General features: G+C 42.7%; 1 protein-coding gene across 1 annotated transcript; it reads right to left on the bottom strand.

Annotated features, from left to right (window-relative positions):
• Window positions 1-3,221: 3,221 nt before the first annotated feature.
• TMEM179 (transmembrane protein 179) lies at window positions 3,222-12,252 on the bottom strand. The gene is made up of 4 exons (XM_017807425.1): window positions 11,797-12,252; window positions 7,970-8,107; window positions 6,363-6,441; window positions 3,222-5,396 (listed from the first exon to the last, which is right to left on the bottom strand). The coding sequence occupies exons 1-4, from the start codon at window positions 12,096-12,098 to the stop codon at window positions 5,217-5,219; spliced, it is 699 nt and encodes a 232-aa protein (XP_017662914.1). The 5' UTR covers window positions 12,099-12,252; the 3' UTR covers window positions 3,222-5,216.
• Window positions 12,253-25,560: the final 13,308 nt, after the last annotated feature.

Below are 25,560 nucleotides of genomic sequence, written 5' to 3'. Positions count from 1 at the left end.
ATCAAAGTGCTGTCTTCTGTGCAGTTGTTATCTTCATAAATTACTGATTGGAATTTTGTCGTTTCAAAAAAACCCCAAATGTTAAAAAAACCTAGGTGTGTATCTCATCCTAAATACAACTCTGGATAGTTTTCCTCTTTATTACAGAGGACAAAAAAAACCCCATGCACATCAAGGCATTAGTTCTAAAATAATTTCTGTGTTTATGAAGCTATATGAGCATTTTGTCACTGCAGGTAAAACTTTCCTCTCTTCCCAGACTGATGAGCGGAAGGAAAGGACATTTGTGGTCTCCAAAGCAAACATTCCAATGAGATAAAAATGGGCTATTTCCATGAGCAAAGAAAATGGTTTGAGGCACAAATTTAGGATCTAGACACAGGCAGGATTCGCATTAGCTCAAGGATATTCACACCCAGGCCATCGGCATAGAAGAAAAGACAAAAGTTTTCTCAGAATCCAGATTAGTGTCATAAATTACTGTAAGTGTTGCCAGTATAAATTGCTATCTGGATTTCCTTAGAGTTATAATTTAAATGGTAAAAGTGATTTCACATGCAATATGTTTGAGAGGGCTTTGGAGAATGCAAATTAGAAAAGTCACATTCACCCAATGCCAGGTTTGTGTGTATTTTGCGGCTGGCATCCATTTTAAATTTGCTCATTTGATATTGTGTTTTCTGAGACCCACCATAGACCAATGTTGAAGCTGTGCAGAAATCCCATTTCCCAAATAAAGCCCACACAATGGCCTGTGGCTCACACTTCCCCAGCAAGGTGACCCCATGTTCTGCACCCAGATCGACCTGAAGAGATTCCTATGCACATCCCCCGTTTTTGAGAGATGGTCTCCAACCATCAGCCCAAGGACTAAGCTGTGTGAGGTGCTGACAAATGAGGTTGGACCAACAGGTAGCCCAGGCTAACATCAGGACATTACCCAGATATAGAGGAGTTAAAACACCTGCAAACCCTCATTAGAAACCCATTTCAGGGCTTTGCATGTTGTGCACTGGCCAGTGCTTTCCTATTCCGCTCATGTCGCATCCACTTCTAGGTATCATAACCCAGGTATTATTGCACAAGTCCCAGTACTAAGTAAGTAAAATGAAGTGTAGAAAGTTAAGGAATCCTAACAACTACTCCAGCCTAAGCTGTCAGTTAAGAGAAGAACCTATATGCACATCACAGAAGAGCAGTGTCATTATTTCTGGCATTTATCTGCGTTCATTGTACTAACACACATACATCCACTCCCTGATACTGAATTGAAGGCCTGTACACTAAGTCAACCATCATCACTGGTTATTATAACACCCCCTTTTTTAAGAGACCATATAATCGCTGCCATAGCACGTCTCTCAGTTTTTACAGTAAATCATCATGCTCTTATTTTTGTGATTCCTACTGAAAGTTCCCAGCTGGGAGATGCCTCATGAATTACTAGGATAAGACATTATGAGCGTTCATGCCCTCACGAGGAAATTCTTTTCCAAAAAAATGGCTTCAGTTGCTACTCTATTATAAAAATAGTAATAAACAGCATTGATCTAAAAGCTCATATGACACTTGTTAGCTTAGATTTTTCTAGCCCAATGTGGACTGCTGGCAGGGAATTGGTGGCGAAATTAACCACAGATGGTAGCCAGGGAATATATCTGATACAACAGAATAATTGTGTGGCAACACCCCAGTGCCTCGGAAAGCAGCATCCAGCTGTATTCAAGGACGTGAAGCTCTCCCTGGGTTACTAGCAATTTTCACAGGCCAAAATAAAGAACTTTTGACTGTGGTTTTGGCATCACAGGGAACACAGTGACTAAACAGCTGCACTGCACATTCTCCACCAGAACAGGTCACAGCTTTTCAAAGGACAGCAGCAGGAGGGGCCGCACGGGCAAAGGCCACAAAGTTTTTCCCTTTCCACCATGTGACAATAAAGAAATGCAAGTATAAGCACCACGCAGGGTTCTAGTTCTTTGAACACGGCTCTTGCTAGAGTGTTCCCAGAGGCCTGCTTCTGGAGATGGCAAATTGAAGGTATTGAAATATCACAGAAATTCAACATTCGACTCAGAGAAACTCCTACTAGTAGCAGCCACACACTGTGCAGGTTGGCAATGGATCACTAAAAGCACAGGTCAGAAAAGTACAACAGAGAGAAGTGTGTGAGAAAGAGCACAGGTATGTAGGTATGTGTATATAAATTATATCACAACTTTAACACATTTTCAGCCTGGCATCACCAAGTTGGCCTGAGTGTCCAAGCTTTAGGAGAAGAGGTTGCAGGAAAGTAAGTACAAATAAAAAAGCCCAAGTGGGTTCAATTACGGGGAGTTGCAGGATACCCTTTCTCCCCTTGAGTCAGCTAGAGAGTTTCTCACTACATGTTCTGCCTTCTGACTGAGGCAGGGGCTTCCATGGAAAATAGCTTTGCTTTTAAGCAAAGCTTGATTCTTGAAAACTGGGTGCCAGCCTCACCTCACCTAGTCTAGTGAAGAAAGCTGGGGAAAACAGGCTGAGATTCACAAGGGACTCAAAGAAAAGCCTCAGCTTTTTTCAGTTTGCATGGCAACTCTAATCCCAGGACCAGTGTTAGCTACTTCTCATGGAATTGGAAAGGAGGAAAAAGGCTTTCAGATGGGAGAGATAGAAGAGACTATGAGCTTCAGACAATCTCACGAGCAACATCATCTGCCTCAGAACCAGAGACAAGGCTTGAGTCCTGCTACCTCAGAGCAAGGATGATGAGGAGACACTCGCTGTCTTTTGCCTCCTGGTTCTTAAAAACCTCAGACTAGACCAGGAGCAGTGGTACCAAACCACATGTTACTTCAGCCTAAGTCTAGTTTGGCATGTACATAAAATACATTATACAAAACAGCAGCATGGTTCCACATGAGGATTAAGGCATGCACAGAAGTAATTTGTGGGAAGAGACACCACTGCTGAATCAAAGTGAGACTCTCTAGCTGGAGAAATAACTGGGGTAACATAGGAAACAGACTAACTTTCGAGACCCAAGCTCTTCTTTAGGATATGAAGAGGAGGGTCATTCCCTGGCAACGGGCTTAGGTACTTCCAAGAGTGTATCCCTTATTAGAATCATAGAATTGTTTAGGCTGGAAAAGACCTCTAAAATCATCCAATTCAACCACTAATCCAGCACTGCCAAGGCCACCAATAAGCCGTCACTAAGTGCCACATTTACATGTCTTTTAAATACCTCCAGGGATGGTGACTCAACCACTTTCCTGGACAGCCTGTTCCAACATTTGACAACCCTTTCAGTGAAGACATTCTTTTCTAATATCCAGTCTATTAGACTGAATGACTAAAAAAGGCACTCCAACAATCCTGATGCCTGAATTTTAAATTGCTGTTAACTAACTTGATCTCTGATTCCCTCTTCATGAACTCCTCCTCTGATATCAATTCACAACTACAAAAAAGCCACCGCTTTCAAAGGAACTGCATTCCCTTGTGGGTGGAAATCATGCTGAAAAACAAGACCTCTCTACATAGAGCTGTGGCCAGCTGAGGCTATAAGGGATGTTCACAGGGCTGGCTCACTCCTTAGAGCCTCTGGAGCTTTTTTTTTCTAAACCTATGAGAACATTTTGACGGTTAAATACAATGTCAGATTTTATGCCCTAAAATGCTTACTAATTCAGGGATTTGTTTTGACATCAAATTCTGTTTCAATCAAATGCTTAAGATGGTGCTTAGCTAAGCATCAGAGTCCCCAGAAGACAACAGTAAATCTGCACGCTTGTGCTAACCCCAGGCTTGTGCTCTGATGTGGTAGAAGCCTATCTTCTCTCTTTCCAATTTACCAGGTCCTATAATGGTGTATGATTTGCACTTCTGTTGTAATAAATTCAGTCTCAGCTCAAACACAGATGTCACAGACAGTGTCAGTGTACTCCCAAAAAAATCTTATTCAATCCAGACTTAGCTGTTTGGTTTTCTGCTGACTTGGATAAATGCTTAGTTCTAGGACAACTTTACTTCTCTGCCATACAAATCTCACACTCCTCTGAGTGACTCTTCTTAATTCTTGGATCTACCTCTCATCTCAACCATCAACCATCCACTTTATTTATTGGAGCACTGGCCAATCAAAACTGAAAGCAACCACACAGTCACTAGTGAGCTTTGTGCAAATAACAATTCTTCTCCCATTTCACAGCAAATTCATCTGCCCTGGAACTCCTGCCCATAAGTGGGGAGAATGGATTCATTCAGCACTGAACTACTCATAAAATAGCTGTTTGAACTCCTTGCTACGTGTATAGATATATAGAGGTACCTACAATGCAAATGCTTACAGTAATTTTGCATACCCTTTACGAAATAAATATCACAAATAAATTCTAATACTCAAAAAAGAATAGTATACAGTGTTAGGAACCAAGTTACATTTATAAATGCACAAGCATTAATACTACCTATTCAGCTTAATTTCTTAGTATGCAAGCTTCAGCAATTGCTAGCTACACTTCACTTCAGGAGTCATAATAAATGCTGGTCATGCCAAAATCTAAGAAGAAACAAAACCACAAAAGTTCTACACCATCCCTCCAAATTATACACAGTTTTTTGACAGACACTGTAATACTAAAGCAGTTTCATGGAATTCATTAACACTGTCCAATATTAAATATCAAGTCTGGAACACAGGTCTCTGTGTTCAAAACAGAATCAGAGCAGGAGCATCATGTTTGTCAGCACTGCGTCCATACATAGCAAAAGCAGAGACAGCAAGAGTCTGTACCCAGACCAGAGCTGCAATTACCAGAATAAAGAGAGAACAGGGGCAGCTTTACTGGCAAAAGGGAGGAGAGAGAGAGAAGAGCTGTTTGAAGAAATAGCCTTAATGCTGTAGCCTGGTCTTGCCAGCTCAGTCCTCAAAAATGGCCCCTGTCCCAAAAGCCAGTAATGACACGTAGGAGCTCTGTTAGCAAGAGCAGGTTACAGATTGTGCCTGCATAGGACAGAAAGTTTGCTGTTCCAAAGACACATAGGGCAGTTCATTTTCTGTATCCTAATACAAGTATTTCTACCAAAAAATTCTCATGGAGGAAGCGGGTGATTCACAAGTACATCTCTTTTCAGGAAAGAAAAGATCTCACACACTCAACACCCTGATTCAACTTCAGCTTACCCTACTGAATAATAAAATCTAGATCCTGCCCTAGAAATCTGCTTACACTTTAGATCATGCCACTTTTCTCATCTTGCAAAGAGGATCGTGAAGTGGATCTTCCTAGCAACAGCTCCTTCTCATGGATCAGGCTATCTAGCAGGTCCTCCTGTCTGTAGTTGTGATAAACCTTCAGGAAAGCCAGAATGGTAATTGCCAGCCAAGTCAGCCAGGCAGCCCAGAGACCAAACTAGAGAAGAAAAAAAATCATAAAGAGGTCAGTACTGTATTCTAAAAACAAAGTCAACTCTCCAGATGAATATCAAAACCTCAGCAGGACATGGACATCAAAACCCATGGAGTCACGCCAAGTTGAACTCAGTGAGGTCCTGGATTCTTCATATAAAGGAGTCACTTTAATGGCATATTTCTGTCCTAAATACAGATATGCCTGAGCTGGGCATCTAGTTGCCAGTGCTGGCAATGAAGACACAAAACGAGTTCGTGTCCAAGAGGCATTGCTACCTTCAGGGAACGCCCCAGGCAGACTAATGCCTCTTTCCATGTGGGAAAATATAAGAAGCCTGTGCAAGGGTGCAGACCTGCAGGGATGGGACTCTTGTCCCTCCAGAATTAGTCCATGCACAAGGGCTCAGGTCCCAGTGTTGACTGACTTTATCATTGACTTAGAGTTAGAATGGTCAATAGAAAGGACTGACAGCCTTAGATGTCTAATTCTCATGGATTCATCAGAAAACAGCCCTACTTACATTACATTAATCTTTCATTATTTTCAATGGTCTGATATTTACATAGGTCAGGTGATGTCAGACAAACTCATGGAAGGCAAAACTAGTAGCCTCATGATCTGGTGCAGGTCAGACATTATTCTGAACATCAATGAAGAGCTCCAGGATACCAGAGTGTTGCAACTTTTGCAGACCTTATCCTTTGGATAAACAATGAATTTTCTGAAATGATTAACAAGATCAGTGGTAGGGTGAGGTTTTGACATGTCTGCATTCAAAACTATTTTGAATTTACAATGCAAATGTGCCCATCACTATCATCCTGATTCAGCACTTACTGAAGTCAGTGGAAACTGACTTCAAATTCCCATTGATTTCTGAGGAATGGTGGTTCAGCTCCAGCAATACCTGATCAATAAGCAAATGGCAAATGAACTGAAATAGAATCATGGCCTACTCTGACCTACCTGTGCAATAGCAAACTGGTCATAGAAAGCAGAGTTTTCCAAGTTCAGTTCAAGATCTATATCCTGCAATTCTTCACAGCTAACCAGAAAGGCATTTGGAAGGAAAAAAAGAAGAAAATTATTTCAGAGATTGCAGGTAAACTAAATAGAAAACGAAGCAACATCTTAAATGTATTTTGAACAGCCATAAGCGCATGTTTTATCAAAAGATATTTAAGTTATGGCAATTACCAGGTTGCTTTCCAATCTTCTTTAAAACTAAGCTGGAAAAGGCATGTAATTACTTTCTTTAAGAAAAATAAATGTATAATTATGTAAGTGATAACACCAATCTTCCACAAGTGGAATTGCAATAGTTAACATGAAAAGAGTGTCCTTAAGCCCCTCTTTCCCACTACCACCTCGCCTCCCACAGATATGCCTCTGGCATCACCCCAGGTTGGTTGCTTCACCCCTCAATGAAACAAAGTGTATGAGCCTCTGTTACCTTTTGACTTCATCAGGAAAAGCCTCAGAAGAAGGAATTGTGTTTTTGTTTCGGATGCTCCAGCAAGGAGACGATACTCTGATGGTAAGATAGAGGCTGCCTACAGATTTTACAAATAACTTGATCTTTATTGGTGTGAAAAAAATCCCAGGATATTGAGGTTGTCATTCTATCTCTTGGTTGATTTCTGCAGCCTCTTCTCTCTCCTTTTCAGTGCTGTCGGTCATCTCGGGTTCTTACCCGAATATTCGATTAGATGTTTTTTGTAATCGAATTTTTAACCGAATATTCGAATAATTCGATTAATCGTTGCAGCCCTAAACAGAACATTTACTATGGCATTTTACAACATATGACAATGTGCAACATAAATGTATGCTTTAAGTAGTACATTTATTCAATATCATATGACATAAAATGTCACCTTTTCCTCTCTCTTCATTGTTATTTGTTTGATAGGAAAAAATCTTCCTCAACTTATCATGTTTCCTATAAGGAGCGTAAACACTGTGGGATACAGTAGACCATTTTAGAAGCTGCACATTTTGTGCTCTGTAAGAAAGCATCAACCACCTCTACTTTGCACTTAAAAAGTACTTTCCATTCTGTGGCTCTCGGGGCCTCCACAGCACCATTACAAGGCCAGGATCTCTACGTCAAAGTTTTTGGTTGATGGTGCATTGTGACACAGGCATGATGAGTGACTTGCCCACTGTCACACAGAGCCAGGAAAGAGAACCAGGAGCCCTGACCCCCAGTCCCCTGCCTTGCTCACAAGACCACACTCCCTCCATTCTTAAAAAACTTCCAAATCTAGCTTTCCTTCAGAAATAAACATTTTTAAAACAATGGATTTCTTTTGCATAATATAATGGCTCAAAGGGACTATGAAACACCATGGAAACACATTTTTCTCTGTGAGCTTCTAAATAAACAAATAAACAAAAACATTTGATTAGATTTTTTTTTGTTCCAGATGAAAAAAATCTGGATTTTCACATTATAGATGACTTCTCCGCCTTGCTCACCTTGCATGTAATAACTACAGTTGTAACACCACTGTTCAAGTGTGCATATATGAAAAAAAAAAAGGGAAGAAAATGTATTCTTCAATACTAACCTATTTGGCATGCTTCCTTTCTCGGTAATTGCATCACACCACATGTTAAATCCTACACTCACTATAGTGCTAGCAATAAATGTGATGAACACCACAAAGGCGCTGATCAGCAGATTCAGGAAGGCGTAAAAGAAAGAGCTGTAATAAAAGGGAAGAAAAATGTAACTCATAAACAGCTGAAACACAACATCAGCAGTCTCTGTAAGCAGCATACACTGGGCACAAAGATATCAGTTTGCATTTGAAATACATCTGCTTTAATTAAGAACACCTAATACATTGAAACACTATGGATTATGATTTTGAGTCATATTATCTTCATTTGCTTTTGCTTTTGGTCTTTTTTTTTTTCACCGTAAGAGAATGGAGCTTTAAATATAAGTACTGAGGGGAGATTGTTCACACACTGCATGGCTTTCATTAGCTGTAATGATGAAAATCACCATTGTTAAAATAAATGTCATTAACTCAAATTATGTAGTAACTGGAGCTAAAATTATTTCATGATTAAAGTGATAATTGGGACAAAAATTGCTTAGGAGAGGGAAACTAAAAATAAAAACACGGTACTGATAGCCATAATCATTTTAAGCAATGTAACACAAGGTACTGCCACCACAGGACACGAATCCCAGCTTTATGGGCAATTTGCAGAGCAGGCCAGCTTCTCCTGGGACTTCTCTGGCTTTGGTGTCAGTATGTTATTTCTGCCAGCTGAATATGAATTTACCTCAGTCCCATTAAGTCTGTCCAACCCAGGCCAGCTGTTGGCACATGCTGTGTTTGGAGTGGGATGGGGTGGGATGCCTGCAGTGGTCCCATAAGGCCATGGAATCATTCACTCATTTTCCAACCTCACTGTTTAACTCCTCCCCTTAATCCTAGCCACTAGGAAGTTTCTAATCCTCTTTTCATTCATTTGACCAAGTCCTTCGCAAGTTGAAACTGCTCTAAGTGGCTGTTTAGAATAGGACATCTTGGAATGTCACATTATCTAAAAACTGGATATCTACTCTAGGTTGTAGAAAGACTGGCAACTCCAGGAAGCAGATCATCCTATTCAGGTTATGTGATAAAGTTGAATATGACAAAATTCCCACCAGTGCCACCCATTATGCTGGGGATAGAAGGAGTCTACTCACCCCAGAGACCACAAAACCCCCAGTCATTTCTTTTCCCTGGTTGCTCATTAATTGAAAAGCTAAGTGGCTTTTGAGTGAGTGTTTGAATCCTGAAAGGTTCTGGGCTGGACAATCCTAGTTTCTACAGGTTTTGCATGGTGATACATATGTGGCCTCAGGGGGAATTCTTTAAAATAAGATGAGGAAGTAACTATCAGCAGGACTATGATGTTTTTTCCTGGGTTGATGTGGCTTTAGAGGGGCTGTTTAGGCTCTCTCCAAAGTGATGTTTGTCTCATCTCAAATCTGATAGAAAACAAGTGAAATAAACCACCTTCCAGAAATCCCCTTATAGACTGTGGTGGGAGCTGGATGGCAGGACACCTGACTTCTAGATGAACAATAAGCTGAATCCTACTCTTTGGCTTAGCTGGACTTGGTGAACCAGATCTGCTCACCTCCGCTGAATTCTGGGGTCACTTGCACAGAGGGAGCTGATATGAACCATGGTTTTCCATGTTCTCTGCCACACCCTGATTTCAAATCTAGCCTGGATTTCATCCCAAGTGTTGCTAAAGCCATATCCACTGTGTGCACCTTAGCGTGGTATGCTGGCCTGAGAGGCAGAAAAGACTTGAGCTCTTCACAGAATAAAACAGAGTTGATACCACAATTAGTAACAGCTCTAGAAAGGGAACAGTTACCAGGAGTATTTAGTGGGTCATCAACCATGTAATGGTAAATGCTCACAACTCAAAGTTGCTTTGCAATCCTGGTAGTGAAGTGTCTGAGTTGTATTCAGTTGTATTCAGCTGAGCTGAATAGTTCCAGGCCCCTGAGGTAAGGGGTGATGAGACACTTTTAAGAAGGTATTTTAGCAGTCATAACTATCTGACAGCAATCATTGAAATCCACTGCACACAAAGGATGCATAGGATGTTAACTAACCCTGACTTCCTCAGCTGGCTCACCCTGGAGCTGGTCCAGTAGCACTGATCCTCGTCAACAGGATCATCAGTGATGACATTCTGGTTCTTCCTCAACTGCCTCTGATCAGAAAAGACAATTATTGTTTATGGCAAGGAGCTTACATTTATCTCTCCATCCAAACAGAAATGTTTTCATGCCCATTTGAAGCATTAACAAATGTCTGTCTAAAATCAGAACAGCGTGTGTCCTGCCCTCTTTTCATACAGACAGTGGCAGACGTGGTACAGAACAGACCTTCCTTCTTTTTAAGAAACTGCTGTTCCCAAGCAGCTTCTCTCTCATCCTGTTTTACCCTTCTGTGATCTTCCATGGTTATCTCATCATCCCAACCTGCTCCATCTTTGCTCTCCACAACCCCACAGCCTTCTGCCTTTCTTGCCTGGAGCAACTATGAACAGTGTTATACAACTGATGATGCTCAGCCCAAAGGAGCCTGAAAGCAACTCCTAAAGGGGTAATTTTCAGGGGCCTGACCAACAGTTTTGAAGTAAATAGCCACATTTGAAAGTGGGCCAAACATCTGATGGAAATTTCACTATTACAAGGCTTTTACTACTGGTTTCCTCTCAAAAATTAACTAGCTCTGAAGTGCAAAGCATCTAGATTCGATTAATCCTCTATAGGTATTGGATCACCCGAGGAAGCTGGATTCAAAGGTATTAAGAAGTACGTGGTTGTATTTAGTTTTAATATGGAAATAAGTTTCCAGTCTATACTTACTACAACATGTTTTAGTATTAGACAGCTTGAGAGTGGCTGGAAAGAGCCAAGGAGACAACACTGTTACACAGTTCCTAGTATTACCAAGCCCAGATGTGAGTAACAGCTCTAGTCCAAACAGATCTGGAAAGGAGTGATTTACCCTTGGAATGGTCCCTAAATCATAAGCAAATTACTTTCCTGGTCTAGACAGATTGTAGGGCCATCCTCCAGTCCTGGCCCTGTAGCACCCAGAGGCTGCATTACGTGTGCCAGGAGCTCTGGCCTCTCATGCCACCAGAGAGGCAAGAACAGAACACAGAGCTCCTGAGCCTGGTCCACCAAGCTTCTCGTTACACCTGCTGGAGTCAGATGCCCCTTGGTTTGTCTGAGCAGAGGAACAAGCTGCCAGTGCAGCCCTGAGCTGCTGCAGGGAGTGCTCAGCGTTGCTCTCATGTCGTAACCAAGCAATAGTTGTTGCCTGCAGTAGTTGCCATGTCCACAACAAAAGCAGGATAGAAAATGGAGGGGAGTCACCAATTTCTCCCTTCTGTCCCCCCCCCCCCCAGCTGTGTTGTTTCAAGGTTTTTCACACATCTGGTGTACACCTGGGGAAGGCCTTTCTTTGCACGGACATGTAGTGGGACCATGGCCAAGAAGTACCTGTGAGCTCCAGCCTCCAGCATCACCCCATGGCCCCCAACACCCTCCATGCCCACTGCAGCTGAGCTGTCCACATGCTGCTCCCAGAGTGCCAAAGGCAGCAGGTGCACAGCGGTGGATCTTGGTCCCCACTCCAAACCTCTGCAGGGAGTACCCTCCAAAGAGGGCCCTGGACACAGATAGGGGAGTATGTGGTGTGTCTGCAGACAGCCATGGGCAGTACACCACCTCACCCCAAACCCCTCTGGGGAGAAGGATGACCTGGATGGTGCAAAGCCCAATGCTTCACCCCCAGACTGCTCCCACGTGCCCCAGCCTGTGGGAGGGATGGGCTTGTCCCCAGGGGATACTTACTCCTCGTGCCCTTTGCAGAGGAAGAAGAGGGTCCTCCAGGCCTGCACTGTGGCCAGCAGCAGGGAGAGGAGCCCGGTGAAGATGCTGAAGCGGCAGGCGGCCTCGGGCCCCCACTCCTGCACGGTGAAGCGCTGCCGCTCCACTGTCAGGTTGGCGTTGAGCCACATGCCCTCGGTGAAGAGCAGGCACCGGCCGTGGAAGTCGTTGCCATTCTCGGAGAGCGGCACCACCACGATGAAACTGAAGAGGAAGGCCAGGAAGTAGCAGATGCACTGAGCGAAGAGGAAATTGCTGAGCGCCATGTCCGCGGCTCTGCGCCGGGAGAGGGAGGGAAGGAGGGAGGGGAGGAGGGAGGGATGCAGGAGGAGGGATGCTGGAGGGAGGGATGCTGGAGGGAGGGATGCAGGAGGGAGGGATGCTGGAGGGAGGGATGCAGGAGGGAGAGACGCAGGGGGCGCGATGCAGGGTGGGAGGGGGAGAGGATGAAGGGATGGAGGGAGAAAGGCTGCAGCAGTAGGCGGTGGGGAGGGAGGGAGGATGCGCAGTGCAACGCAGTGCAATGGAATGCAATGCAAATGACTCCTCCGGACAAGGTGCTGCCTATCCCGCCGCCCGAGACGCCCCTGCTGATGGCTTCAGGACTTGTGGGGGAAGCGGGGAGCGGAGGGGAAGAGCCGTTGTGGGGGATCCCTCTCCTTCGGGAAAATCTGGCCGCTACTACACCCTGGCGTCCAGGGGTTAAATCAGTCCGTGTGTCTCCAGCAGGGCCGGGTACCACCGTTCAGTGGGGCACCCCTCTAATGACACAGGACACTGATGACACCCCTGTTGATGGTCATGACACACGGCCCCTCCACCACGAAAAAAAAAAAAAAAAAAAAAAAAAAAAAAAAAAAAAACCATACAAAAAAACACCCATTAAACTGGCTTCTTCCTGTCTGCTGGATCCCAGCAAGTTTTGACCTGAGTTTCTAAAAATCTGGCCACCAACCTCAGACGGTGCACAGCCACCCCAGGACCTGCAGATCCACGTTCTGTTCCTAGATCAAATGGTCACAGTTTTCCCATATAATGCAGGTTTAGTGCTACATCACACCCCTACCAAGACATTTCAAGGACAGCAAGGGCTCATCAGAAGTCGAACAACTTTCGTTGAGCCTTGCTGTAATTTAGGGGCTGCACGGTGTTGAGATCAGCTGCATTATCCCCTGGCTGGCAGACGGACCAGGGGTGAAAGAAAATAACCCTAAACAAGCTCCTGGTGGATATCAAGCTGAGAACAGATGAGCACAGCAATGGTGCTGCATGGCAGGAACAGGTGGCATTTGATTCCCAGAGGTGAACATCCACCCTGCTCTGCACTGCCAGTGAGCAGCTCCCTGCCACACACAATGCTTGCTTGGAAAGACAGCAGGGCATTCCCTCAACTGTAGGGCCCAAAACTGCAAGGCCGGGATTCAAGAAAGCAAAAGGCACCAGAGAAAGGAATGTGCCTTGTGCTCAGATCCCCCCAGCACAAAAATCCACATTAAACTGACCCCAAGTTATAGTTTCCTGTCAATCCCAATTTCATTTTTCCATCTAAACATGAATCCTCTTTCCAATCCAAGACAGCACAATTAATCTCCAGTTCCAGGTAAAGTAATTTCTAATCCAATTTCCTGACCATATCCAGTATGAGATCAGCTGCAGGTCTGAAATCACTTCTTAATCCCAGGGCTCTTTCCGCTCATTTTATCACTGTGCCACTTCCTGGGCAGTGTTTAGAGAAGTAGATGGGGGACAAGGACCCCAAATATAGCACACATGAGATTTCAGGCTTGTGTTTCCATGGGGCAAGTAAACAATTATTTTTCCACACTGTTAAGATCTTACAGATGAGGTTACAGATGTTAAGAGGTTACAGATGCAGTTCTGAGGCAGGCACTGGGGACATTCTCAGAGAAGACATTAATTCATCTTCATTGCAAATCATTTGCAATGCATGCTGCCTTGAAATCTTGCTCTGTCTGTACAGGGGAAGTATTTGTTGAAGTAAAACTTTTTTTATATGTGAAATGTGTCAGGCCAGTTTTCTGATCCTTACCAAGCTCTGATCATCAAAAATTGTATTTCAGTTTTGCAAGATGAGCACTGACCTGACCCTGTGGGGATAGACATATGCTCCTAACAGAAAGGATTTTGCTGATATTTCAGTCTATCAGTAAGGAGGAAAGTTTATTGCTCTTAACCTTGCTTCCAAGAAGTGCTCGTTTCCCAATGGGCTTTGTCCTTTATCTGGAAAGAAATCAGACCTGGACTGAGCTGGAAAACTCTTTTCACTGAAACCTGACACATAAGATTTGCCAGATAATGTTTTCTGAAGTTGACTTGAGAGGTCAACACCAACATAAAAGCCCAGTTATTGCTTACACTAGAGCCCACAGAAGGGGCCAGCAGATGCCAAGGGCGCTTTGCCTCAGGCAAGCCCCATACTCAGATCTTACCACCAGCAAGCACAGGAGGGTTATTGCAGAAGTGAACACGGGGATCACTTGTAGAGTAGATAAAGTTGTCTTTGCTGATGAACTAACTCAAGCAAGCATTTATTGGAGAGTTTCAGAAAATACATCTAGGCATTTACAAGTGTGAACAGGCATGTAAAACAGCTGCACTTAGCATGCTGACAGCTACTGAAGCACAGGGCTTGGTCAGATGGAGTGGCCACACACTAAAGTGAGCAAAGGGGTAGAAATAAAGCCTGTCAGCCACCTCTTTGGCGGTTGCCTGGATTTCTCATACTCTTCCCTCGTGTAAATCCTAAAAAAAAAAAAAACAAAACTGTGCTAGGCTGGAACTTGGTCTCTGAAACATACAGTTGTTTCAGCAGAGTAAATTTGATAGTGTTTTATAAAGAAGACTCTAATAGGCTTACTTTTCTCAACATGGTGACACTGGAGGAGAAAGGCAAGGTGAATGATTATTCATTCGTTCTTACATCATAGGAAATGGAGGACATCAAATATACAGGTCAGGCAGAAACTTTGAAACAGAGGAAAAGATGCACATATTTCACAGAGCACGTAATTATTCTGTGGCACACTGCAGGGGCCAAAAAGAAATGCTGGCGGCAAAAGATATTAGAAAAATTAATGGAAAAAAGAGCCCAGCAGGGACTGCAAAATACAGAGCTGGGGAAGTAACCTTCAGCTCAGGAAGTCCCTGACAGCAGATTGCTGGGAAGGTAGAGTCAAAATTATTGTTCTCCATTTGCCAGAATGCTCAGTTCTTCTCTGAACTAAGCATCTGCTCCTGGCTGTCCTTGGAGATGGGATACCTGGCAAGATGATCATTTGGTCTGACCAGCTTTGGCCACTTCAGGTTCTCACTACAACAGCTGGCAGTATTGGCCTGCTGTCTCAGCTTTCCCATCCCTTGGGAGACTTGTTCCTCCAAAGCATCCCCCATGATTTGCTTCTGTGACTGTCTTTAGGACAGAGTTACCACTGGAGCAGACACACGGTCATTTTGTCCCTTTTGCACTGTGGAGGAAGCCAGTGGGATAGTTCTGCAACTGCACAGCACAGAGAGAAGAGTAGATGTGTGATGAGAGAAGGCTGCACATTCCCCCAGCTCTGGTGGTTCCATCACAAGAAGCACAGTTCAGATGTCTTCCTACTGTAGCCCCACCATGACCAAAATCACCTTAAGCATGACATCCCAGGCCTCCTGCCCACAGCACAGGTGGGTCTCACCTACTCCAGGTCACCCACCCAGGCTTGCTGCACCAGAATTGAACCCATCTCCTGCAAGGAAGGAACCCCAAGGGGACCATGTGCTGACATGGGACTGAAGGTGGCTTGCTCAGCATCAGGGAGGGTGAAGTTCAAAGTTTGTAAATTCTGTTTCTCTGGGAAAAAAAAAAAACAAACAACAAACGCACAAAAGTAAAGCTGGCTGCACTACCAACTGCCATTGCACCTCAGTGATAAACAGAAAAACCCACCTGGATAAATCAAGGTTAGATATACAGTATTTGCCTGTATTCCCTTCAGCCCCATATCTCCTTCTAGCTGCTTGGCTAATCCTCTGTAGATCAAGTAACACGTATGAGTTGGACTGATGTGGAATGACTGATGGGGACTGTGGTTCTGGCTGTGCTGCTCCAAGCTCCCTCTCAAGTCATTAATTATGGCATCTGACATGAGCAGTGCTCTCAAGTTGATATTTGTGAGGTAAGTGATGAATTTGCTCTCCTCCTGATAGCTCATTAGGACATGTTTTATTATGAGAAAATTTGCTGAGGAATTAATTATTCAGACAAAAATAACATTTTTGGGAGCAACTTTATTTGGTTTTATGTTTAATTTACCTTGGATATATCATTTCTGTGATCCAAAAAATAATGGCTGCATGTCTAGAAGGTGGCTACCATCTTGCTACCAGTATTGCACTGCTTATTTCTGGAGATGAGTCACAGTCACAGCAGTACCTCTGCAGAAGGATGCCCAGGGAGCAATATGTCTGTATTCTAGGCAGAGAAAACCAGTCCAAATGGCAGCTTTTGAGCCAGCCCTTCAGTCACCCTAAGGCAACTTCTCCCTGATTTGCTTTAGCTCAAACAGCTGCCTCAGCCCATTTTACCAAATTGTTTAGCAAATACAGTATGCCCCAGGCTTTGGAGTCTATTTTATTCAGACTCTGGTCTATTTTATTCAGACTTTTTGGTCTGTTTTACTATTATATTAATACATTATTATTATCTTGACCTATTATATTTGTCCTCTGAAACCAATGGAAAGGATCCAGGCATGTCACCTATCATCTTATGATGGCTGCTGTAAATAACACTTTTTGGGAGAGGTTTCTCATGGTAATCACTATATTTAAGAAAGTGTCTGCCACTAGTTCAGAAGGATTATAGACAAAGTACCAAACTGTCAGCCACCTGTCACATCGGCATTTCTTCACAGCTACCACTGCATCATGAATCTCTCAGGACATCTCATCTGGGAACATCCTGCTGACATTTTGCTTTTTTTTTTTTTTAAATATCTCCCTTCTGCTAGGAAAGCTGTCTTGACTGTGAGGAGGATATGAGCAGAGAAGATGCCATGCTGACAGACATTAATGGAGCAGTTATCAAGAAGCAACTGAATATCATTAATGTGTACAGAGAGAATAACCTCTCTATTTTGATATTCAAAGAAAAATGAACATACTCAAATATATTCACATTCTGAACTTACCAAGTCCAGGCTGTGGCTAAAATATAAATTATAAAAAAAAAAAAAAGATGCTTGAGCTTTTCAGAGCATCATTAACCCTAAGCTCTGAGTGACTCATACGTGTCAGACTCTAGAGCACCTCACAGCCTGTAAGAGCTGTAACAGCTGGCAGGGACATGGTCCCAAAATGGCACATTATTTGCCCAACTGCCTCTCCTGTCCTTTCTTAAGGAGGATAGAGGTAATGACAAGGGTAGGATGAACTCTAGCAAGGTTCTGATCCCAGGTTCTGCCCAGCTGAAAAGCGCATCAGAAAAACAGGCTTCAGGAGTGAATGCATATTTTCTTCTGGCACCAAAGAGATGCTAGAAGAGCATGGGAGAGTTGGAGACTGCTTAAAAGAGTAAAAGGAATGAAAGGGAGGAAAAAAGGTGCCAGAAGAGAGATCAGCAAATTAGGAACCCATGGAGTCCAAACAATCAAAACCCAGCCTGAGGATAAATATAACACTGCCCCGCTTTAGATTAAATGGGGTCATTACATATTACATCAGTATCTTACATCTGCAGCTTAACCCATGACTGCCAAAGACTGCAATATCACCAGATCCAGAAGTCAAGTAGTCACTGAGGTCTTGTGTATCTGAACAGCCCTGCTTAAATCTGCTTAAAACTCTTTGCCTCAGAGCTTGTGCTTTCTATTCCTACAGACATTCACATCCAAAAGCCCCTTGTTGAATGCATGTAGCAAAGTTTGTCACAGTGTTCTGCTCCATTCAAACTGCTTTTTTCTACCTCTACAATTATTGGAAGGCACTATTTCCCTTGATAAAATATCTGTCCTCTGAGGCTGTGCCTCACCAGCCACACAGCAGCAAAGTCCATTTTGTTATCTGCACCCCCTTCTCTGTTTCTACCACTTGCAGAAAAGTGTGTTTAACCAGGTTAATTCTTAAGACATGCAGAAATCTAGCAGCATTTTTGAGGAAGACCTCCAAACTGTTTTATCCTGAGGCTTTTACTGGTGATGGACACTTTGCAGAAAGAAATCTGTTGTAGGGGGTGCCCAGCGCTTGCAACACTGCTAAACCAACTCTGGACCTGATGAAAATGATGCTCAGGTTTTGTTGTTTTTTTTTTTTCCTGAAGATTACTGAAACACTTCCCAGCCCTACTATGACTTTGAAAATGAACTTCAGCCTTTGCTGGTTTTGGTTTTCTTTGTAAATCCATTTTTATGTGCAGCCACTAATTTGTATCTTAAGATCAAGTGATTTCCTTGGGAAATTTTCAAAGTTGGTAATCAAGGATCCACCACAAAGACAACTGAAAAGCAGAAAAAAAAAATCCCTCTGTAAACCACATCATGTTTTTAAATGAGCTATTGTGATAAAAAGGGTTTAGGTTGCAGGGGAAGACATACTACAGACTGTCTCTGCTGTTCATTCTAATTAAAGGTAGGAAAAAAAACCATCTCAAACCCTTATCCAAGTAACCAGGTGCTGCGAATCAGGATATCTCAATTAGTTCCAGCACTGCTGCACTACTTTATATCAAAAGAGATTCTGACCCACCTGTCTTCACCAGTTTCTGTTCCCCTCACAGAGGCACATAGTAAGAGCAGCTAATGGGTAGCATGCCAATTAATAACATGGAGTTGCTTTATGTCTGACATATTGTACCATGCATTGATTTTTAATCTGCTCATACTAGCGTTTGTCATGCAGGGTGAAAGTCTGATGTGAGAAATAGCCTCTTCATTTTCCCTGACAACTATTAACACTGAGCCAGTCTTCAGTGCTCGTGCCGCGGGCAACTGCTCCTGCCAAAAATAAACGCAAAGGCCGAGGAGAGAGAAGCTTTGCAAAATTAAAGTCTGTCTCAAAAGTGAATAAATCAGGACAGAGAGGCACATCCTTAATTCCTGGAGACGGAAGAAACTTCACAGTGACGGTTTACCTCTGATGAGGCAGTGGGCAAAGAACTCAAAGCATTAAGATGTGGCTGTGCTACTGCCTGTGGATGGGGCAGTGCAGCTCTAATGGGGGAAAATAGGCTTAAACTGATTCTGGAGCCATAGATATAGGGTAAATTACAAGGGTCTTCTGGCTTCTCCATCACACAATCATGTCAGAGCCCGCACTCATCATCCTAAATACTGTCAACTTCAGTAAAGTTCACCAAAGTTTACCATCAAAATGCACATTGGGCAGGTAGCTGTGAAAGCTGAGAGCCAGCCCCAGTAAAACACAAGCCACAAAGACTTAGAGGGAAATTAGATGACTGTGGCTCTCAAATAGCTGCGTTGGGTATTGTGGCCTCATTAGTCGCGTTGCTCATACATGAGATAGAGACAGATGTTCCTCAGCTCAGCTCCTCAGCTGAAGGCACTGGCACTAACCTAATTGCTGCCAGCAGGAGGTCTGACCTGATACATCGTCTCTCAAGGCTATTGAGAAAGAAGTAGAAATAAATAAGACGAAAAGAGCCCCAGATCATCATATTCCCGGCCGGGTGCAGTTTACAACCCAGCAGATAAAAGAGCATAATCCGAGTAGTTTTGCAGAGATCAGTTTCCATATTTCAGTCCAAGCCCAAAGTACCCGCCAGCTAATCCACACAAGGTGACCAAAGAGTATCCCACACTTGGATGTGGAGTATGGAGCAGTTGCTGTGACTGGATATAGTTATTAGCAGTCAACAGAAAATCGGATAGATCTATTTGTTTTGAAAGCAATAAATACATGGGCTTTCCAAAGGTCAGAGGACTCTCAACTGTCTCGTGTCATTATTGCTTTCTTGTCATTAGCCTCCCTTGTAATGTTACGAGCTGTTTGCAAAATGTGGACCCCCTGAGCCTTTAGAAACATTAAAGGTTCAACTATTTATTCCCCTTCTCATTAGGGTATTAGTTGTCTGTAATGTACAAAATGACGTGATGGCCTTTTCATTTAAAGCTCTGTACAGGGAGGAAAACACCCACTACTTGGGTAAATCCTGAGAACTCTAGAAGTTGCTCAAAGATTACGTAGGATGGTAGAAAAAAAAAAAAAGAAGAAGAAAAAAGGGTAAACAAAAATAGAGTAAAGAAATTATGAGTAAATCAGAGATCCACATGAGATCTCAAAATTAACTACTTTGTAGGTTCAAACAGATCTTACCTTGTGTGAGGGGCACATGCATTTTACACTGATCAAAGCAGAGCTTTGAATACTTGACATGGGAGATGAAATACAAATCTGTGATTTGCCAAGTAAAAAGACAACAACAACAATAATGAGACATCAAAATAGATGTGAATGTCACGCTCCTGAGTGCAACCATAGTGATACCTTATCTTGTGGCAGAGATGAAAAGGCAGGGAATTCAAGCTCATTATTGTAGCAATTACTTTAATAAGCATGTAAAAATGGAATTTGGTGGGGTTTTTGCTGTTTGTTGTCATATTTGACATTCATTTTCCTTGTGATTTTTCAAAAATTGATAAATAATGTCTTTTATTAAAATGCACAATATGAGCAAGGTTTCCAGAGGTGCCTTGTGATGTTTGGACATTTCACTTACTCTGCCTCTACACAGAAACAGACAGAACCATTTGACTGTCTACACTCTGAACTCACCATAACTATGACCAATTTAGCTAATATTTTCATTTGACAGTCTCCTGCTAGGACATACTAGTCAGGACACATTGTTATATGGCCTGCAGAGCAGAGACAGACTGTGTCCAGCCTACTTGACAGGGGGGTTCATGTCTATCTGCATCCTTCTCTGCTGCTATATCTTAATGCCTACACCCCAGAATGGGCAACTGAACAGTCTCCAAAAATTACCCCCTGTAGTAAACTCAGATTGAGAATGGAAAAATGAAACATTCCAAATATCAGTAACACTGGCCAAAAGATTTCTCTCCTTCAGAAGCTACCAACTCAACTGTTGTAGGAGCTCCGATCCCTACCTCTCCCCAAATGTGCATGTCACAGTAGAAATGACAAAACAGTGAAGGAAAACAAACAAACAGAGCAACTGTTAGTGATGGTGCTGAAGGTGGTCTAAATAAATCACTTAACATCAGTTTCTCCTGCCATGAAGGCCAGAAACCTCCACTGACAACAGCTGGCTGAACTCATGGGGCTGCTCTTTTCCTGTCCAACTCCCAAGCAAATATTTGTTGTTTAAGAAAATTCTCTGTACTTGCAATAAGTATAAAATTTGTCTCTTAATTAGGAAGTTTCTGCATTCTGAAGCAAAATGCTTTATAAACGTGAAATATTTTTATTAACATTTAATGGAGAAATGAATTTAATGGAATGGACTGTATTATTTTTATACTGTGATATGCAAATATACTCATTGTTATTGCAGATTAGGAGATCGAATTTGCTAATGTTTTTTAATAATGTTTATTATATTTCTCTGACAAAAATAGCCATTAAAATACCACTTAAAGAGCATGAAGACTGCAGACATCTGAAATTAATTCTGATTTTTTTTAAAAAAAGCAAGTTTTAAAAATTCAAATCTGCATTATTCTGTTTTTACAAATAGCCCACCAAATCAATATTTCATCAGAGTGAATCAATATTTCAGAACACTGTGATATAAAGTAAAAAAAAATTGGTCTATTAACATCTTTTTATTAGCGTGTCAATTGCAGTGCACAAAATTTGCACATATGGGTAAAGAAATTGTTTCCTGAAAATGTGCAAATTGCTACTTCACTGAATGTAAATGAAGTGCTAATTGCTCTTTGCAAACAATATTTATGCAAATTATGCCCTACTATTACATTGCAGTGTGGAGTTTACATTTATATTTGATGCATTTTTTTTCTCTATCCATTTGACAGTGCCTGGACAACAGGACTTGGGATATTATTCACTTTCTTTTCAAGACATTTTATGGAGACGTGAATGGGTGAAGAATGAGAAAGGACCTGCAGGCAGTAATACATCATGACCTAGAGGGGCAGAAGATCTAAATCTGTTCTGTTATTCTGGTTCATCATTCACTAAGCAAAGTATTTGCAACAAATGATTTATATAAAATTTACCTTTTATTCTGCTTGCCTTTTGACCTATGATACATTTGGAAATTCTCTAGAAAAGCCATTTAAATAGAAATGTCTGCTCTTTAAAACAGAATGTAACTTAATGCCATCAGACCAAATATTGAATTTAAAAGGGATGTGTTTGACCTTTGGGGATTTTTTATTGATGGTAACCTAATTTTAATTTTTGTTCATTTCTCTTTTTTTTCTCCCATTAATATATTGTTAATTTGGAGAATTCAACACATCTTGTCTATAATTTCCCAGTCACAAGCAAGAAAAGCCTTGAATCACCTGAAGAACATCTATTTCATAATATTCATGAACATCAACTGGAAATTTTCATGTTGAAACCTTTGAAAAAATGCTGTACCCTTACTAATATTGTATTTCCTGAGGTGAAATCCTTGTACACTTGATATTATTATTTTTCACATCAGTTTCATAGAATCATGGAATAGTTTAAGTTGGAAAAGACCTCTAAGTTCATGGAGTCCAACCATTAACCCAGCACTGCCAAGCCCATCTGTGGGGTTCAGGTTAGTCTCTCATAATTTGGTTTCCTAAAATTCTTCTCTGACCTAAAACATATTTGTTTCTTTTTCTTTTTATGGAGGTGATTGTGACAGAAAGGGTTATTGTCTACCAGAACTTCAAGATCTCAAGGCTGCTGGTAACTTGCTCCCAAAAAACAGAAGGCAAAAGTTCGGTGTAAGGGGTTGGTTTTGGTTTCTTTTCAGGTTGAACGAATGGGACACACCACCATAGCACTGTGGAGTCAGACACAATGCAATTTTAAAATAAATATTTCTGGAGAGAGAGAACAAATATGCATAGGTGACCTGTCCAGGACTCTCACACATGATGGGAATTAGCTCTTCTTGCTCTCTGGAAGCAGGCAAGCTGTCTTCCCAGGGACTCTCCAGCAGCCTGGCTTTCCCTTTCTAGGTCCACTGATTTTCCTGGTTCTGAAAGTGGCCATACCACTCATGTCCATAGGATGAAGTGTCAAGTCCTTCCTCCTTCAGTAGCTGTGATGGGTTGTGTTGCTTCTCATGAGGCCCAGCCCAGCCCTCAGGATCCGCTCTCCCAGAAATGGGTTTTCAGTGAGATTGACCTTTCTGTGCCAAGGGAAAAGGAAACCAGTAGCACATCATGAAACCCTGTCTCACGGGGACAGAAGGGAAAAAAGAAGCAGAAAAAACAATGTAAAACTCCAAAGCCAGCCTGCAGTCTGCTGTTAATTTTGGGAGAGCTCTTTGAAGCAGGGAGGATGTGTAAGGCACAACTCAACATAAGTGATAGAGTGCAGGCTTTTTGTTTTGGAGCATCTCTGAAGGTTCCTCACTTTGAAAAACCTTCCCACTGTAAGTACTTTCCCACCCAGTCACTTCTTTCTCGCAGGACAGATGGGAAACAGGAAACTTCTTTCTTTTTCACAGAGCTTTTCGTGATGGGTTACTTGAACTTCCCTAAGGAAATACTGCGTCTCTCTACTGTTAGTAAAGCAAGGCTGTGGAATACAGCTCTTTAAGAGATACATAAAACCTCTTCCCCCAGCCTCAGAGGTTGCTTCTCTGTCTCCTGAGCTATCCAGTCCCCAGGTGCTTTCCAGGGAAATTCTCAAACATCCCTCAAATTTAGCTCTAGTTCAGCAAGGAGAATTTCTTAGGGCTTGGATACGTGACTGAGTTCCTCTGGCTCAGTGAGCTACCTCACCAAGCTGAGCTGCAGCAGCCACTTCCGTCCACACCACAAAATGTCTTAATTCAAACCCCCTGAAATGTTTGAATTCAAACGTTCCGGAGAGTGCTTTAAGCTAATATGGTTTACACCAAACACGTCTCCTTTCTTCTTCCCGGTGTCTTCCTTACCAATGCTGAATGTAAACTGCTGCACTGTTACCTGCACTTGGGACCCCAGGTAGTTGCTTGCCTCTTAAGCACTGCCTTGACTTCAATTTTCCCCCTGTAACAACATTCTACCTTCGGTAAGTCAGACTCTGTTTATGATCACATTTTTAATTACTCCAGGGAACATATGTTAATGCTCATTCATCTTCAGATTGAGGAACGTTGCGGGAGTCGGGAGCCATATGGCTCCCACCTACAGAGAGGGAAAAGGTGTGTCAAATTCCTCACTCCATTAGCTCCCAACAAAATTAAATTTACATATAAGGCTGGGCACAGACTCAGTGCCAGCAAGATGAGGGCTGAGACCTGCAGCCAGGACAGTCTGTGCATCCCTCGGAGCTGCAGGGTTGTCCAAGCATGGATCACAGCCACAGGGCACTGCAAGCCCACTCTGCCACCTCCAGGGCATCAAGAACAACCTGGATGCCTGCAGGACCTGTTTCAATAAACAATTAAATTTTAGCGTGTTCTGTGTCAAATGCTCATCAGCTGCTTAAGCACTCTGTGTAATCAGGGGGTTTAGCTGGTTTTCTGCTCTGAGTATGTCCTTTTTGGGGCCAGGAAAGTGGTGTGAGGAGAGAGAAAGAGTTGCAGCCTGAGGGAGAGTCACTGGAGTTTAAATTCCTCAGGTTTAAAGCCACAGATTAGAGGCTTCAGAGTTAGTTTCCTCTACTCCCTGGACCTAAAAGATGCTTGCTGGGGACAGAAACTTTGGCATTTTTCAGTCCAGGTGCATTGAAGTGCACGACTTGTTCCTAAGATAAAATCAGCACCTTCTTAACAGGTGAATAACACTGATGCAGTATTACATCTAGTAACAGTGAGGTAATGTCACGTGCAATCACACCCCCCCACCCTTCATTTTGAAAGTAATTGTTTTACTCTTGCTTTCCTTTTGCTGCTGAGGAAGACATAATACAAGGAGCAATCTGGGTCCAGCCCTTTCAAGGGAACCAAGGACAGAAGTGCTGGCAGGATTCCAACTGACGGCTGATCACTGGCAGATAAAATGGTTGTAGACATGCCACCAAGGGCACACGTTGATCTTCAGGTTTTTATTACTGGTGATGATACGTGAGAAGACAAGGATGTTGTTAGCTCTTGGACCTGAGATTGGATTTCTAGTGCTGGCAGTTAGGAAGGAATAAACTCAAACAAATCCTTGGGAACACACAGCATCTCATCTGGCAATCAGAGGAATACAAAGGCATATTGCTATTTTAAAGTCAGATTTACCGAGAACAACTGCAGTTTAAAATACATGTATAAATAGCAATCCCTAGAGCCTGCTAATGCCAGTCTCCTCCTGAATCAACAGCTTCCAAATAGTCTGTAGAAGGCATCGGATTCCCTAATACCTCTCACACTGGTGCAAAAACAGTCTCACACACACATACACAGACAAAGCAGCTACTTGGGATTTGCACAAGCTCTGACCCACAGTGCCCAAGTGTGAGGGAAATACATGAATATTTTATTGTCCCATGACAAGGCCTCTACTCTCATCACCCCGGAGCAAGGGGGATGCTGCCAGCTCCACTCCCAGAGCTGGCCGTCAGTCTTCCAACATATGCCAGCTCTCAACATCATCATCT

The sequence above is a fragment of the Lepidothrix coronata genome, unplaced genomic scaffold (assembly GCF_001604755.1).
Source record: "Lepidothrix coronata isolate B3197 unplaced genomic scaffold, Lepidothrix_coronata-1.0 Scaffold19, whole genome shotgun sequence".
NCBI classification, from domain to species: Eukaryota; Metazoa; Chordata; class Aves; order Passeriformes; family Pipridae; genus Lepidothrix; species Lepidothrix coronata.
Note: the sequence above shows the minus strand (reverse complement) of the source record. Positions and strands in the feature narration are given on the sequence as shown.

What these genes read in the sequence shown, in the direction of transcription:
- TMEM179 (XM_017807425.1), bottom strand. Translation starts at nt 12,098, where the DNA reads ATGGCGCTCAGCAATTTCCTCTTCGCTCAGTGCATCTGCTACTTCCTG. An exon ending in CTCTGCAAAGGGCACGAGGA is followed by an intron (nt 8,108 to 11,796) that starts GTAAGTATCCCC and finishes CTTTTATTACAG; the next exon opens with CTCTTTCTTTTACGCCTTCC. An exon ending in AAAGGAAGCATGCCAAATAG is followed by an intron (nt 6,442 to 7,969) that starts GTTAGTATTGAA and finishes CTTTCTGGTTAG; the next exon opens with CTGTGAAGAATTGCAGGATA.